At 34.9% G+C, this 14,094-nt stretch overlaps 1 protein-coding gene across 3 annotated transcripts in view; it reads left to right on the top strand.

The window, feature by feature from the left end:
• The window catches only part of LOC141453907 (uncharacterized), a 637,650-nt gene that overhangs the window by 393,669 nt on the left and 229,887 nt on the right, over positions 1-14,094 (top strand). For all 3 annotated transcript variants that reach the window (XM_074127531.1, XM_074127530.1, XM_074127532.1), the window contains exon 3: positions 6,961-7,002. In XM_074127531.1, coding sequence (XP_073983632.1) covers positions 6,961-7,002 — 42 coding nt within the window. The remainder of the gene's footprint in view (positions 1-6,960; positions 7,003-14,094) is intronic.

Here is a 14,094-nt window from a genome sequence, read left to right on the forward strand (position 1 = left end):
GGTTTTGTATAATCATAGTGAAATGTTTGTAGTGAAGTGTAGTATTATATAATTTTTTTTTCAACTTATTGCAACGATAGAATAGGATTTAATGTGATAATGTTGGCAGTGGAATGAAATAGTCAAATAACCCAAACAATTAACTTCAAAAAATTGAAGAAAGAAATTAAGTTGTAGGAGCGAGGCTTTCAAACTAATTCAGCAGGATATGTGTACCATCTCGCCAGGTGGCCATGGTAGCCGAGCGGTTAGAGGCGAGACCTGCGAAGCTAATATGTGTTGTGGTACTGGGTACGATTCCCCGGTCTTAGGCCTTGGATTTTAATTAATGGTTAATAAAAGAAATTTACAGTAAAGTATGTTTCCTAGTTGCCTCCGTCCACGACACCTAATTGGTAGTTGGACGTTAAGCCCCGCCTGAAAAAATAGGCGATTACTTTACTTTACTTTTATGTGTACCATTCCTTAGTAGTACTCCTTATTTCATCAATCTTTTTCAACTGTTTTTAGTCCCAGGGAATTTAAAATGGGTATTTTTGGTAAAAAATAGACCCTATTGTAATACGTAGTCTATTAATTGAATTTATTTTCGGCCGGTAGTTGTAAAGTTTATATGGTAACATTACCACTGTTTTTTGTCAATTTGACCCAATTTGGAGCCTGAATTAGATTTAGGGGAGCCGCTCCCCAAGCTAGCGATCTTTTCTTTGTTTTGTCTGCTGTGGGATTCACGCTATTGTTGGCAGTAGCTGTACTGTTAATACGAGTATTATCACCAGTATTACTATTATTGGTAGAATACTTATTCGGTTTATTGTTGGGTATCGGAGGTCCTCTGTCCTGCGGAAGTCCATACTCTCCTCCAAGTTTCGCTTTAAGTTTGAACTTTGTTATTGCGTAAATTAAAAGTGTAAAAGTACTTTCTTTTTTCTACAAAACAGCTCCTTAACCCCAGTAAGATCCTTATTTTAGATGAATCTTTGCTGAGCCAAAAAGTTAAATTTAAGAGATTTTGTTCTAATACTTATTTATAACACAAGTATTTTAGTAAGATTAACCTGAAATGCGGAATCAGTATCATCTTTCATTTAGAATTGTACATTTCTAATTATGTTTTGCGTACAAATAATCGGACAAACAAACTGATAGACTAGATCTATATATTTACGCTGTTTATTTAGATTCTAAGTTCAGATTTTAAAACGAATTCTCTCAGTTATCGCCTGTTTATAAATTTATTTAGGTTCACCATTACCAGCCGTTGACTGATTGTGAAAGCCGGCACACTGTTGAAATATTTACCTACTTAAACATTTATTCGAACAATGATAATGGCAAGTGGTTAGGAGCATTGTGTTTGTTACATACGCGCAGCTTTCTAAAATTGATTGAATTTTAAATTTGCACTACCATGTGACAATTTGGGGGTAGTAAAAGAGGATTTTGTTAAAACTAAAAGTTCTGATCTCAATGGATATTGTGGTTAATGTAATGTGTTTTGATTTGTGCGAATGAATAATTTAATCATCAAAAAACAATATCGATTTTGTCGTCGTAAAATATGGTCACACCTCTACACTGACCGCTAATGCAATTTTAATGAACATTAATCATTTTATAGTAATTATTTATTCCATCGGTGGCGAGGTTTTTATCAGTTATTTAAAATGGTGCAACTTTTTCATCTTAACCAGCTGTGTGCATAACGAGCGGTCCACAAACAAGTACGTACCATGCAACACTGCGCTACAATTTCCGGGCTCACAAATTTGTTAAAAACAAATAGTGAATTAGATTTCAATTAAGAGATGCTGTAAAAACATTATTATTTTCTTTGACCATTCATTTTTCTAGTAAGAACAAATATTGTTATCATTTTTACATCTGAAATTAAGAATACACCAGAAATTTTACGCACATGTCGGCACCATTCATTCTTAACATACGAGGTATGGCTATTAAATAACGAGACTATTGCTGTAAAACATTTTATTTTAAATTTATACATATTTAGTTATTATCACCTTCAATATACACCCCTCCCCTATCCATACGCGGGATAAACCCGTGTACCCTAATCAAACCTAAATGAAAGACTCCCCTCTTCGAAGCGTCCTTCTCCAAAAGTAGACAATCGTTTTTCTATTCTATTTATTCTTCGAAAATGTATCTAACGATATTCATTAATATTTGAATATTATTTGATTTTATGTAAGAAAAAAACCTGTTATTTGAAGCATTTTTGCCGAGAAATTGGTTAAAGGAGGGACCACGAGGAGTGGCTATTAATTAACGAGACTATTGCTGTAAAACATTTTATTTTAAATTTATATATATTTAATTATTATCACCTTCAATATACACCACTCCCCTATCCCTACAATGCTCCAAGCGAATTTACCATTGTTCGAAACCGTGCTGGAAGTCTTTTTCTGTGAGCTTCTGCATGACGCTTGCCGCTTTCACTTTCACAGCTTCAACGGACTGAAATCGTGTTCCTTTTAACTGTAGATTTGACATTGGGGAACAGATAAAAGTCACATGGGGCCAGGTCAGGCGAATAAGGCGGATGGCCTAAAACTGGGAGGTTGTACTTGGCTAGAAACGTCTTTGCAGACAATACAGTGTGAGCCGGCGCGTTTGTCTTGATGGAGAACCCCGTGACTTGTTCTTCCACAAATCGGGTCGTTTTTTTCCTTACTCTTTCACGGAGTTGAGCAAGCACCTCACGGTAGTAATGATTAATTATAATCGATATTTTCATCCGTTTTGGACGTGGAAGGGCGACCCGGGCGGTCATCATCTCCGACGTCTTCTCGGCCATCTTGGAAACGCTTGAGCCACTCGAAAACTTACGCACGTGATTAACATTCATCACCATAAACTTTTTTTTAATAAAAGTTAAGTTTCAGTAGCGGTTTTACCAAGTTTCATGTGAAATTTCACGACAATTCGTTGCTCTACTACATGTTGCAGTATCATGTTTTCGGCAAAATGAAACTAAAACACCTCTTACACAAACGACGTTTGCGGTCAGACAGATTTCTCTACAAACACCTGAGACTCTGCAATCGAAAGAGAAGGCTTTACGTTGGTCGTTAGGATTTGGCGCATGCATAGTTCTTCTGTAGCAGCATCAATCTCGTTATTTAATAGCCACACCTCGTACTCATAAAATTCGTTTTTGATAGATTATAAGTTGCTACATCTTTCAAGGGTACCTTTCAGATTTCTGGCTGGACAGTCTGAAAACATCTTGCTCATACCAGAACTTTTAGAACAGTTTATAAGAAGAAAGAGCTACCCCCTGTTGACTTGAATACCTCCATTGAAATAATATTTTACGCATGAGAAATAAAATAGTAATAAAGACTGAAAAATAAATAATATTACACTGTAAATCATATTTATATCAATATTTTTTTGACGTTTTTATAGACGGACGCTGGTAAAAAAATAGAATACAGATTAGATTTATTTGATTTGTGCAGCTACGTGTTATGCAATTATTCCCCACTATATTACCCTCATTTCTTTTTTATGACGTGGCAAGTTCTTACTCACATATGATGGATAAGGGAAACGGGTAACACATATGGCCAAGACATTAACTGATCAGCTGAAAATAGTAATATTTTCTGTTTATATCACAACAGATACAACACGTTGTTGTTATATGTGTTGTTAATAGACAATTAAACTAGTGTAGCAGTTGCTTACATCGTGCTCTATTTACAACAAGGCATTTTCCGTTTTTTTTTAAAAAACTTTCATTTAATTTTTGGTGAAGAATGGGATTTAAATTTTACAACTTAATTATATCAGTAAATGTTTTAGCATAAAAACTTACTATCACACCAATTTAAATTTTTTTTAGCTGGATTCGATGACATATTTAGACCCGACAATACGAGGGTCGTTTGAAAAGTCCGTGCAAAAATAAAAACTACTTAATTTTTTGGGGTAAACCTTTTGTATTTTTCAACATAGTCTCCTTTTAGGCTTATACACTTCGTCCAACGCTGCTCTAGTTTGTTGATCCCTTCCGAATAATAGGATTTGTCCAAGTCTGAAAAATAGCCATTCGTTTCTGCAATCACCTCCTCGTTTGAATAAAATTTTTCTTCCCGCTAGCCATTTCTTCATATTGGGGAACAAATAGTAGTCCGAGGGAGCCAAGTCTGGAGAATAGGGGGGGATGTGAAACGAGTTGGAACCCTATTTCCATTAATTTTGCGACCACAACTGCTGAGGTGTGAGCTGGTGCGTTGTCGTGATGGAAAAGGACTTTTTTGTGGGCCAATCGTGGGCGTTTTTCTTGCAGCTCGGTTTTCAAACGGTCCAATAACGATGAATAATATGCACCTGTAAAAGTTTTACCCTTTTCCAGATAGTCGATGAGGATTATTCCTTGCGAATCCCAAAAGACAGTCGCCATAATCTTTCCGGCCGAAGGAACGGTCTTCGCCTTTTTTGGCGCAGATTCCCCCTTGGTAACCCATTGTTTAGATTGTTCTTTGGTCTCAGGAGTGTAGTGATGTATCCATGTTTCATCCACAGTGACGAAACGACGCTTAAAATCCTGTGGATTCTTCTGGAACAGCTGCAAACCGTCCTTGCAACACTTCACACGATTTCGTTTTTGGTCAATCGCGGCACCCATCTTGCGGATAGCTTTGTCATGTCCAAATGTTGATGCAAAATATTATGTACCCGTTCATTCAAGATGCCCACAGCACTAGCAATCTCACGCACCTTCACTCTTCTGTCATCCATCACCATAACATGGATTTTATCAATGATTTCTGGAGTAGTAACCTCAACAGGGCGTCCAGAACGTTCAGCGTCACTTGTGCCCATATGGCCACTCCGAAAATTTTGAAACCACTTATAAACTGTTCTAATCGAAGGTGCAGAGTCACCATAATGTTTATCAAGCTTCTCTTTAGTCTCCTGAGGCGTTTTACCTTTCATAAAGTAGTGTTTAATCAGCACACGAAATTCTTTTTCGTCCATTTTTTGAAAATCACTCGACTTCCTCGATTCAAACGAATGCCAAACACAAAGAAATAGACCGATCTGGCTGAAACTTGGTGTGTGTTCTTCCAAGAGATGCTACTAACTAAACATAACCTCGATACGCGCCAGTAGTGCTATCTCTCTGACTTTGCACTGACTTTTCAAACGACCCTCCTAAGTGGTTCGACGAAATTAGCCTACTGAAATTGCCATTAGAATAGATTTTTAGCGATTTATTCATTAATTTTTAGAAAACTGTACCTATTAAATCAAAATGTATAATATTGCAAGTCTTGGTACCAATTGAAAGTTTCAGTGAGAAAAAGTCTTCTGGGTGTTTGTTTTAACCATTTTTTTAATTTCTATAATTTAAACTTAAAAAAAATTAAAATTAAATCAACCAAACGCTCAAACCTCCAAAGAATCAAGTGCTTGCAGTCTAAAATTCTTCGCTCCTATAGTAATTACTCCTTCCTACGTCACCAATCAAACCATTCACACATACTTAAACAGTTCTTTGCGTCACACAAGTGGCTGAAAAACGATACAGAAAATTCCATCTTAACATTCAAACACATCACAATCCACTTGTACAACATCTATCTTCCAGAAAATTTCCAGACAACACTTCTAGACGTCTTAAAAGACAGTGGCCTGGCGATCTTATGTCTGAAGACAAGAGTCCAGTAGAAATTGAAATGTTATTGAAGTGTTACCGCTGGGTAACTTCTCCACTCTGAGAGTTACGTATATGTTATGTTGTTTATTGTTATCATTATTGTTGCTTATAACGCAATAAAATGCGCGTTGATTATAACTAAATAAACGATAAAAAAAAAAAATATTTATCAGGCGCCACGGTAGCCGAGCGGTTATAGGCTAGACCCGCAAAGCTAAGATGTATTGTTAGTTTAGTAGGTTCGATTCCCCTGATCTAGGCCTTGGATTTTATTTAATGTTTAATATGGAGTATTTAATAGTAAAGTATGCTTGCTAGTCGCTTCCTTCCACGTCACCTAATTCGGTAGTTGGACGCAGAAAAGCTCCTCTGAAAAAATAGGCAATTACTTTACTTTTTTTCTTATTACTTCAAATTTATTTATCTCAGGAGGCTTCGACAGATAAAATCAGAGATATTATCTGTACTGTGGAACCAAAACCGTATTTTCAAACTCATTAATGGTAATAAAATAAACTTAATTCATCAAACAAAATTAGGTAATAAGAAAACAAAAGTGTAAAATGTTTTAATTATATAATGCGATTACAAAATACTTGTTTATTTATAAAAGGTAATTTTACAAATGGAATAATGACCATTATTACCTTCCAATGTTAATCATTTCCTAATTCTAATTTTGTGTTTTACCATTTATAATCTAATTACAAAACTACGTTTTGTTATTAGATTTTCTTTGTCATTTTCAGAACCAGGTACTTGTCTGTTTTCTTAATGTAATTTCACTATTACCTTTGGTAACCACAAGAACCATTTCTAAATTTCTAATATCTTCCAATTTAAATTAAAGCATAAAATATTATTGCTAATTAATAATTTTTTATGGCATTAATTATATTCAAATTCTCTTCTGATTCCTTTTGTTAATAGCTAATTCATAGAAATAATAAATTAGGTTTTGTAGCATCTATTTGACGAATCTGTTAAGGAGCTGAGATTTTTTCTTACTTAGTTCCACGTTCCAGTTCAGTACTTGAGTTTTTTTTTTTCAGTTTTTCTCGCAGCCCATCACTTATGTACCACTTTTTACTTTACCTTCATGATCTTGCAGCAAGCTTTTTGGTGTGATTAACGACAAGTTATCACAAATATTCTTTTAAGAAGATGCATTCCACGATATATGCCCCATTTACATAAGTTTTTTGTTGCTTCTAAATTTCATTGTCCGTTAATACAAAGTGATGATTTTTTGCTGTTTTCAGGTGTGGCCTGGCAGGACGCTTCTTCAATCGAACATCTTGAAGGTAACTTATTTCCTTATAATTAAACTTGTTCCTTGACAAAATACTATATATTCATGAAAAATAATCAGATAATGCCCATTGAATCTAGTTAAACATTTCGGTAAGGCAGTTCTCCTTGTGAGAAATAAAATTATTAAAACGCCTACGTTGATAATGAACCTTTTTTTGCTGCCATTCGGCCAGTTTTAACGACGACTGTGGTCAGAACTTCGTGGTTCGAACCACTCTCATTTCGTCCATCCAATCTCATTGTTAATTAAAGCCTCCCCAGGAGTTTTACAGTTACATGATTAGTTTCAATCTTTGGACTGCCGCCGTGTCTATTCACTTATCTCATACCATACTATAAAATATAAAACTTCTTAAACCTATTTCGGAGGCTAGAAAATCTAATTGAAAATCATATTGTTCAATTTCAGTTCGAATATTTAGAAAAGAAGTTCAGAGAGCGTCTTTAACTTTACAGCAGCTTCTCCTAATGGAGTGGAGACCACCAAATTTATAATTCATTGATTTATACTCGATTAAAGTGATTAGAATGGAGATTCTGAGGCGTTTCTAAAATCATCAGTATGAGCTTTGCTGCATTTTGATGGTTCTCTTACTAGGAAAGCAGGGCGTTCATCAAGTTTCCAATTGCAATTTTTCCCCTTGAATCATCTGTTTGCACCTTCATAGTCTGGGAAGGTGGTTTTCTTTGTCAGCGTGGTTGTGTGGATGTTTCCCCTGTATGAACTAGAGATCTAGGACTCCTGATACTTAGATTGTACCCTGTCAGAGGTATCTGACTGCATCGTATTAATCATAACTGATAATTCCAATTAACAAAATGGGTTTTCCATTTTTTGTTTGTTTGGTGATTTTCATGAAAATGGTTTTTATTTCTCCATTAGCTGTGGGGTTCAACCAAACGCTCCAATCTTCAAAGGATTCAATCTCTACAATCTAAAATTCTTCGAACTATTGTAAACGCTCCTTTTTATGTCTCCAACCTGACTATACACACTGACCTAAACATTCCTTTTGTCACACAAGTTGCTAAAACAAGATACAGAAAACTCCACTACAACCTGCAATCTCATATAAATCCTCTAGCTCAAAATCTTTCTTCTAGAACTCTTCCTGACAACCCGACAAGACGCCTTAAGAGACAGTGGCCTCGTGATCTCCTCTCAAGTGAAGAGAGCGACTAATAGCCTATTTTGGAGTGTTACCACTGGGTAACTTCTCCACTCGTATTCTTCTGTTATTCATAGTTCTGTTATCACTGTTACTTATAGCGCCAACGCGCTGATTGTAGCAAAAATAAACGCCAAAAAAAAAAAAAAATTCTCCATTAAATTATTCCTGGAAAATTCGATTGAAAGCACTTCTGGGGAGGGAAAAGCTTTTCACTAAAGGACGATTTAAGGATAATGTACTGTTTTGTATTGTTATAAAGGAAGGTTAATAAAATATTAAGTATATATAACATGAAAATTCCCACAGCCGAGAAGATCGCTATACTGAACGAAGTTTTTTATCTTTCCTTTTAGTATTACGACTCGTACCTCATATACACAAATCTGAAACTTTTCTGTAAAAATCTGTTTCTAGAAATAAAATTTTGGGTCTATGAAGCATTTTGAAGAGAGATGAGGAGGATAGGTTAAAAGTTGTGCATCATTGAAATGCGCCGTTTTTAATGTCTGGATTCAATTTGAAGTTAGAATTCTGGAATTGAAGTTAAAGAAAGTCGTGAATTATCTCATTTTTAATTAATTTATTAAAATTAATAATTTTTTTATTAAATTAATAAGGAATTCCATTATTTATTTTTAATTTTCCACACTTAGTACAAATAAATAAAGCAAAAATAAATAAATAAGTACAAAGTTAATAAATTTCCATTATTTTATCTAAATAAAGTTAAAGTAATCTTTTCTTTTTTTACTTGTAATTATTTTTCACAAGGTGATAGATTGTAAGCTATAAAGTATCATTAATTTAAATATCCGTCATTATCTGGAGAATTTGTGCCATTAAAGTGACGAGATAATTAGTCACAACGTTTAAACCATTAAACTGTTATTTATTGCATTTTCAGGATTATGGTCGCTTAGTTTTAGCCAGTTATAGCTTTACATTAATTTTTCATCCGCTGTTGAAGTAACCAGGGGCAAAAAAGATACAGGCTACTATTGTTATTAATTATTTAATTTGTACCTTCGTAAAGTTTTACTTTCTATTATGGGCTGACTATTTTTTTTGATAGCTCCCACTCTCTATAGGCTAGAGCTAGTTAGATGGTTACTTTCTTAATTAATACTCCCCCAATAGGACCGTTGTATTGTACCTTTTTTAATATTTATCAAATATCAACGAATTCTTTACCAAATTGTAGAGATAAGTTAGCCATATAACTGGTATAATATGCATTTTTCTAATTATAATAATAAGTGAGATATAGATGGTTAAATATTGGATGTATACGATCAAAGATTTCGAATTCCTACAAATTTCAAACATTTGTATCTCTTTACAAACTGTTCTGATTTCAATGAATTCTTCACGGAATTATAGAGAAATGATAGTTGTATAACTGGTATAAATCGCAATGTTTTAGTGATTAAAGCTTATGAGATATAGAAGGTTAAAGTTTGGTGGTCTTTAATTTCGTTCAAATTTCAAACCGTTGTATCTCTCTTCGTATTGTAAACATTTCAATGAATTTTTACTGAATTGTAGAGGAAAGTTAGCTGCATAACTGGTATAAATCGCAATGTTTTAGTGATTGAAGTTTATGAGATATAGAAAGTTATATTTTGGTGGTCTTTAAATACGTTCAAATTTCAAACCTTTATATCTTTGTTTGTATTGTTCAGTATCTTTGTTTGTATTGTATTGTTTGAATTCTGTACCGAATTGTAAATAAAATGAAGAAGATTTACTTAAATTGCTTTACTTAAAAGAAAAACATTGTTTTATCATCCAAATTTTCTTTCTTAATTTGGTAAATGGTTTAATTATAAATAATAATGCAATAAATTCATAATTCAGTATTTTTGATATGCCTTCAATGGATTTTATTTGGAATGATTGTGTTGCTGCTAGCAGGAATCTGTGGCTAAGTATTTGGCTTGATGTCTGACCACAATGATAGTGTTTGACGTGCGGCAACTGTTACATCAGTGACAATCATTGTCATTACGCGATGGAAGGGACCGAGTGACAATTTGTACTGCACAATTATATTCTGTGAAGTACACACAGACGGACTGTGACCGACTGAAAGACACGGAAGATCTCCAGCATTAAATGACATCATCCAGAGGTACACATGGCTTCTCTCATTCCCAATGAAAACAACTATGGCAGTGAACACATTGTTATAACAATTAGCGATATGAGATTTAACAAACATTGTCTACATTGGCCAGAGAGAAATCCATTTATCGATCATAGCCAACCCATTATGCCAAAATTTCCTCTCTTCCATTGCAGTGTCCTGTGTTCAGTGCTCGGCAATCCAACATTTAGGATTTCTACTATTCAAAACTAGTCCTGTATTAACATGTTCGTTCAGTAGGATTAATTCTGCCTACTGCGCAATAACTTCCCTCTATTGATCTTTACGCCCTGTCCGTGTTGTCAGATTTAACAGCAAAAGTCCTGCGAGGTATTCTGAACTGATTCTTTCAGACATAAATTTCATGAAAATTCTCTTTTCCAATCGATTCCCTCTTCCGGCGCCGTTTTAAGCTATAATGTATAAAGTTGCCCTTAATATGGTATTGACAAGCTAAAGGTGTGCCTGTTATAGACTTTACAAGCTGTTTGAATGGCATAATGCCAAAGAATTAATCAATATTGAGGGAAAGTGCTGACATAAGGCCCAGTTTGTGCAAGTAGTTTGGGGACTTGATCGCCCTAACTGCGGCATATATACTACCTGTGTGCTGTGGGACAAATAAGTATGTTGAAGAGAGTATCTAATCTCTTGTTGTTGGCTGCATCCCAACCAACTCTATTTCTCTGGACAATGACAACATAGTAAGCGTTTCATCGCCTACATGGAATCCGCTCATGTTACAACAGCCTACATTACTTGATCCATTGCGACAGAATGTGAAGAACTACAAGAGAATAGCGGGTAGAAACTATAAACCAGGAAGAACAAAAAGAAGAAGGGAAAAAACTCTAGAACAGATAGAAGAACTTTGTTATCCTTCTGTTAGCGAGTTGAGGAATGGAAGAGACAATTGCACTGTAAAGAGATTATTGTGTTCACTGGCTACACTGTTATCTTGTCTTGCAGATGTTTTCACATATAGAGTATGTGAGTTGGTAAACTTGTTTTTTTATGCTGACATCGCAGTTTGATTGAAGTTGTTGCCAAGTTTTGTTTGGCGCCATGCACAGTCATCAATTTGGTTTTTGGTAGTTATTGGTTGGCTTGAAGCATTTCTTACTTTCACTAGGACAGGGGTCGGCAACCTATTTTAAGTAGAGAGCCATTTCTCCTTAGATAATTTTAATAAATCTTACCAAGAGCCGCAAGGATGGTAGTGTAAAAAACTCTGAAGATCATTTGTAATCACAAATTATTATTTTATGATATTCAATAACATTTAAATGTTTTGTATATTTATTTTCATATATTGCAAAGTAAATAAACACATAAATAATAACTAAACCTGTGTTTGAATGAAAATGGCGGCAGTCCTACGAGTATATATTACCTACGTACTGTACTTTAATATAATTCTATTCAATTTCTAACCTATCACATTTAAAATTCTTTTTGAAAAAATATCTTTACTTCAATAAATGAAATTTGTTTCAATAAAATTGAAATATACAATTTATTTTGGACAAGCTGAAGAGCCACACAATTTGGATAAAAGAGCCGCATGCAGCTCGCGAGCCGCGGGTTGCCGACCCCTGCACTAGGAGGAAGTATTGTGTTTGGAGCCGACTAATTTCACAACACTCTTCGATTTGAAACACGGTTTTTGTTTTCAGTTACTCACGTAATTGCAACTTAAATACTTTAACATGAAATTCATATCCCGGTTCAGGACAAAGTGGACTCCAGTAAAGTGGACTGCAAGACTATTTATCCCTTTACTCTAACCAGACTCGAAGATGAATGTGCAGAACAAACTCCTCCTCTACAAAGTGGTTATCAGACCGACTAAGATACTCTACACTCGCTCCGACTGCAGCCTGATCCTATAGAAGTAAAATCAATGAAACTCCAGACGAAACAGAACCAATTTCTAAGACTCGTGACAGACTCTTCTCGATGCACTAAAATTGGACTCACTCCATGAGACTGCATCCATTATTCCCGTACCAAAATCCAAACTCGCTCTGCTGAAACTCCTTTCCTCTCAAGAATGCAATCCTAAACCACTCTTCCGCGACTTAGCCTCTTACACATCCTTCCATTCCCAACAGACACAAAGGAATCAAACATATCCTGCTCTAACTTTCACCACAAGCTGCAGGTTTTTCCATCCATTTTTCCCCTGCATTCTCTATCTTTCCCATCCTAAACTTTCCTGTGCACTATGTAATGAAGTTTGTAATGTAATTACACATAGACACGACATGTTTGTAATTATTGTAATAAAGTTTATTTATCCATTTATACAATTCATTTAATTCTAGGCAACACGCAATCGAGTATTGACGAGTAAGGTGGCACCAAGCATTAAGTTCAAACAGAAATTTCAAATTTGGTTTTAAAATGTTGTCGACGATCTAGAAGCGTTACATCTTCTGCCTTGGATTACAAAACAGTGGTGACTTAAATATAATCCCCGTAGGCACCCCACCCTCACTTTTGGTGCAACATTGTTATGGCCTAAAGCTGCAAACATAAAAATAATGCATTAAGACATTCACTCACGGATTTCTTTTTAGACACTACTGGTGTCCAGTATTCTTTTTAAGTCGTATCATAGGGTAGCCTTTGGTATGGGCAGTTAAGTCTTTGACGTAATTCTTTCATTCTAATCCATTCCTCATTAAGAACTGAATGGCAAAAGTTCTCCATTAAACTCATTTGTGAGAGTCGTCCATTTTCGCGTTGATTACTTCTCTAAGACTGCCCACTTCCAGAAAAATAATATTACTAGCTTTTCCTAAAAACCAAGATGGACAGTTTTTCTAGGATGTCGGCAAATCTTCTCCTTTTAAAGTTGGTTAAATGCAGGTAAAATAGTAACTTGTGGCAGTTGTCGATAGTACTATTGAAGGACAGTTGTTAATAATTTCAAACCACACTGCCATGTAGATTATTAGTGATTAATGGAAGAATTATTATAGCATCAATAAAGATAAAAGAGGAAGTTTAGCATGGTTGATATGACCTCGATATGATATCAGATAATAAAATATCGAAATATCGAAAGGTACAATATCAACAGTAGCTGAAAGAAGAAGAAGCTGGTTATAAATTTGATTCAATAGCAGACTTTGAGTGCACCATTGTTGAAGCACAGTCAATATTAATGGTTGTCAGTGTTGATGTTATCATTAGGATGTAATTGATATAGTTTGTAGCAGATATGTGTGTGCGCCATTCCTACAGATGTGTATTTGTATGTGTGTATATATTATATGGAGAGAAGATGAAAGGGTTATATCTATGATATAGTTAATAGGTTAGGTTTGGTAACCTAGTATATAAGTTATTACCAGTAATAGGAACAAAGCTGTCCTTGTAGGGCTCTTTGTGAGTTCACCTCGCTTTGTTCATTGTGTTTGTTTTTAGTTTGTTATTACTATCATCCACTGCCATCTAGTATATAACATATACGAGGTGTGTTCAAAAAGTAACGGGAATTTTCGTTTTTTGAAAAAATATTTATTTATTCATCTACATTAATATTGTCGCCTTCAAAGTAGTCCCCTTCGCATACAATACACTTGTGCCAGCGCTTTTTCCAATCCTCGAAACACTTCTGAAACTCGATCTTTGTGATAGCTTTCAGCTCTTTCAGCGATTCGCTTTTAATGCCATCTATGCTTGTAAAACGACGGCCTTTTAATGTTCTCTTTATGTTTGGAAATAGAAAAAAGTCACATGGAGCCATGTCTGGC

This window comes from Rhodnius prolixus, unplaced genomic scaffold, assembly GCF_049639745.1.
Source record: "Rhodnius prolixus isolate KJV_2025 unplaced genomic scaffold, Rpr scaffold_9, whole genome shotgun sequence".
Lineage (NCBI taxonomy): Eukaryota > Metazoa > Arthropoda > Insecta > Hemiptera > Reduviidae > Rhodnius > Rhodnius prolixus.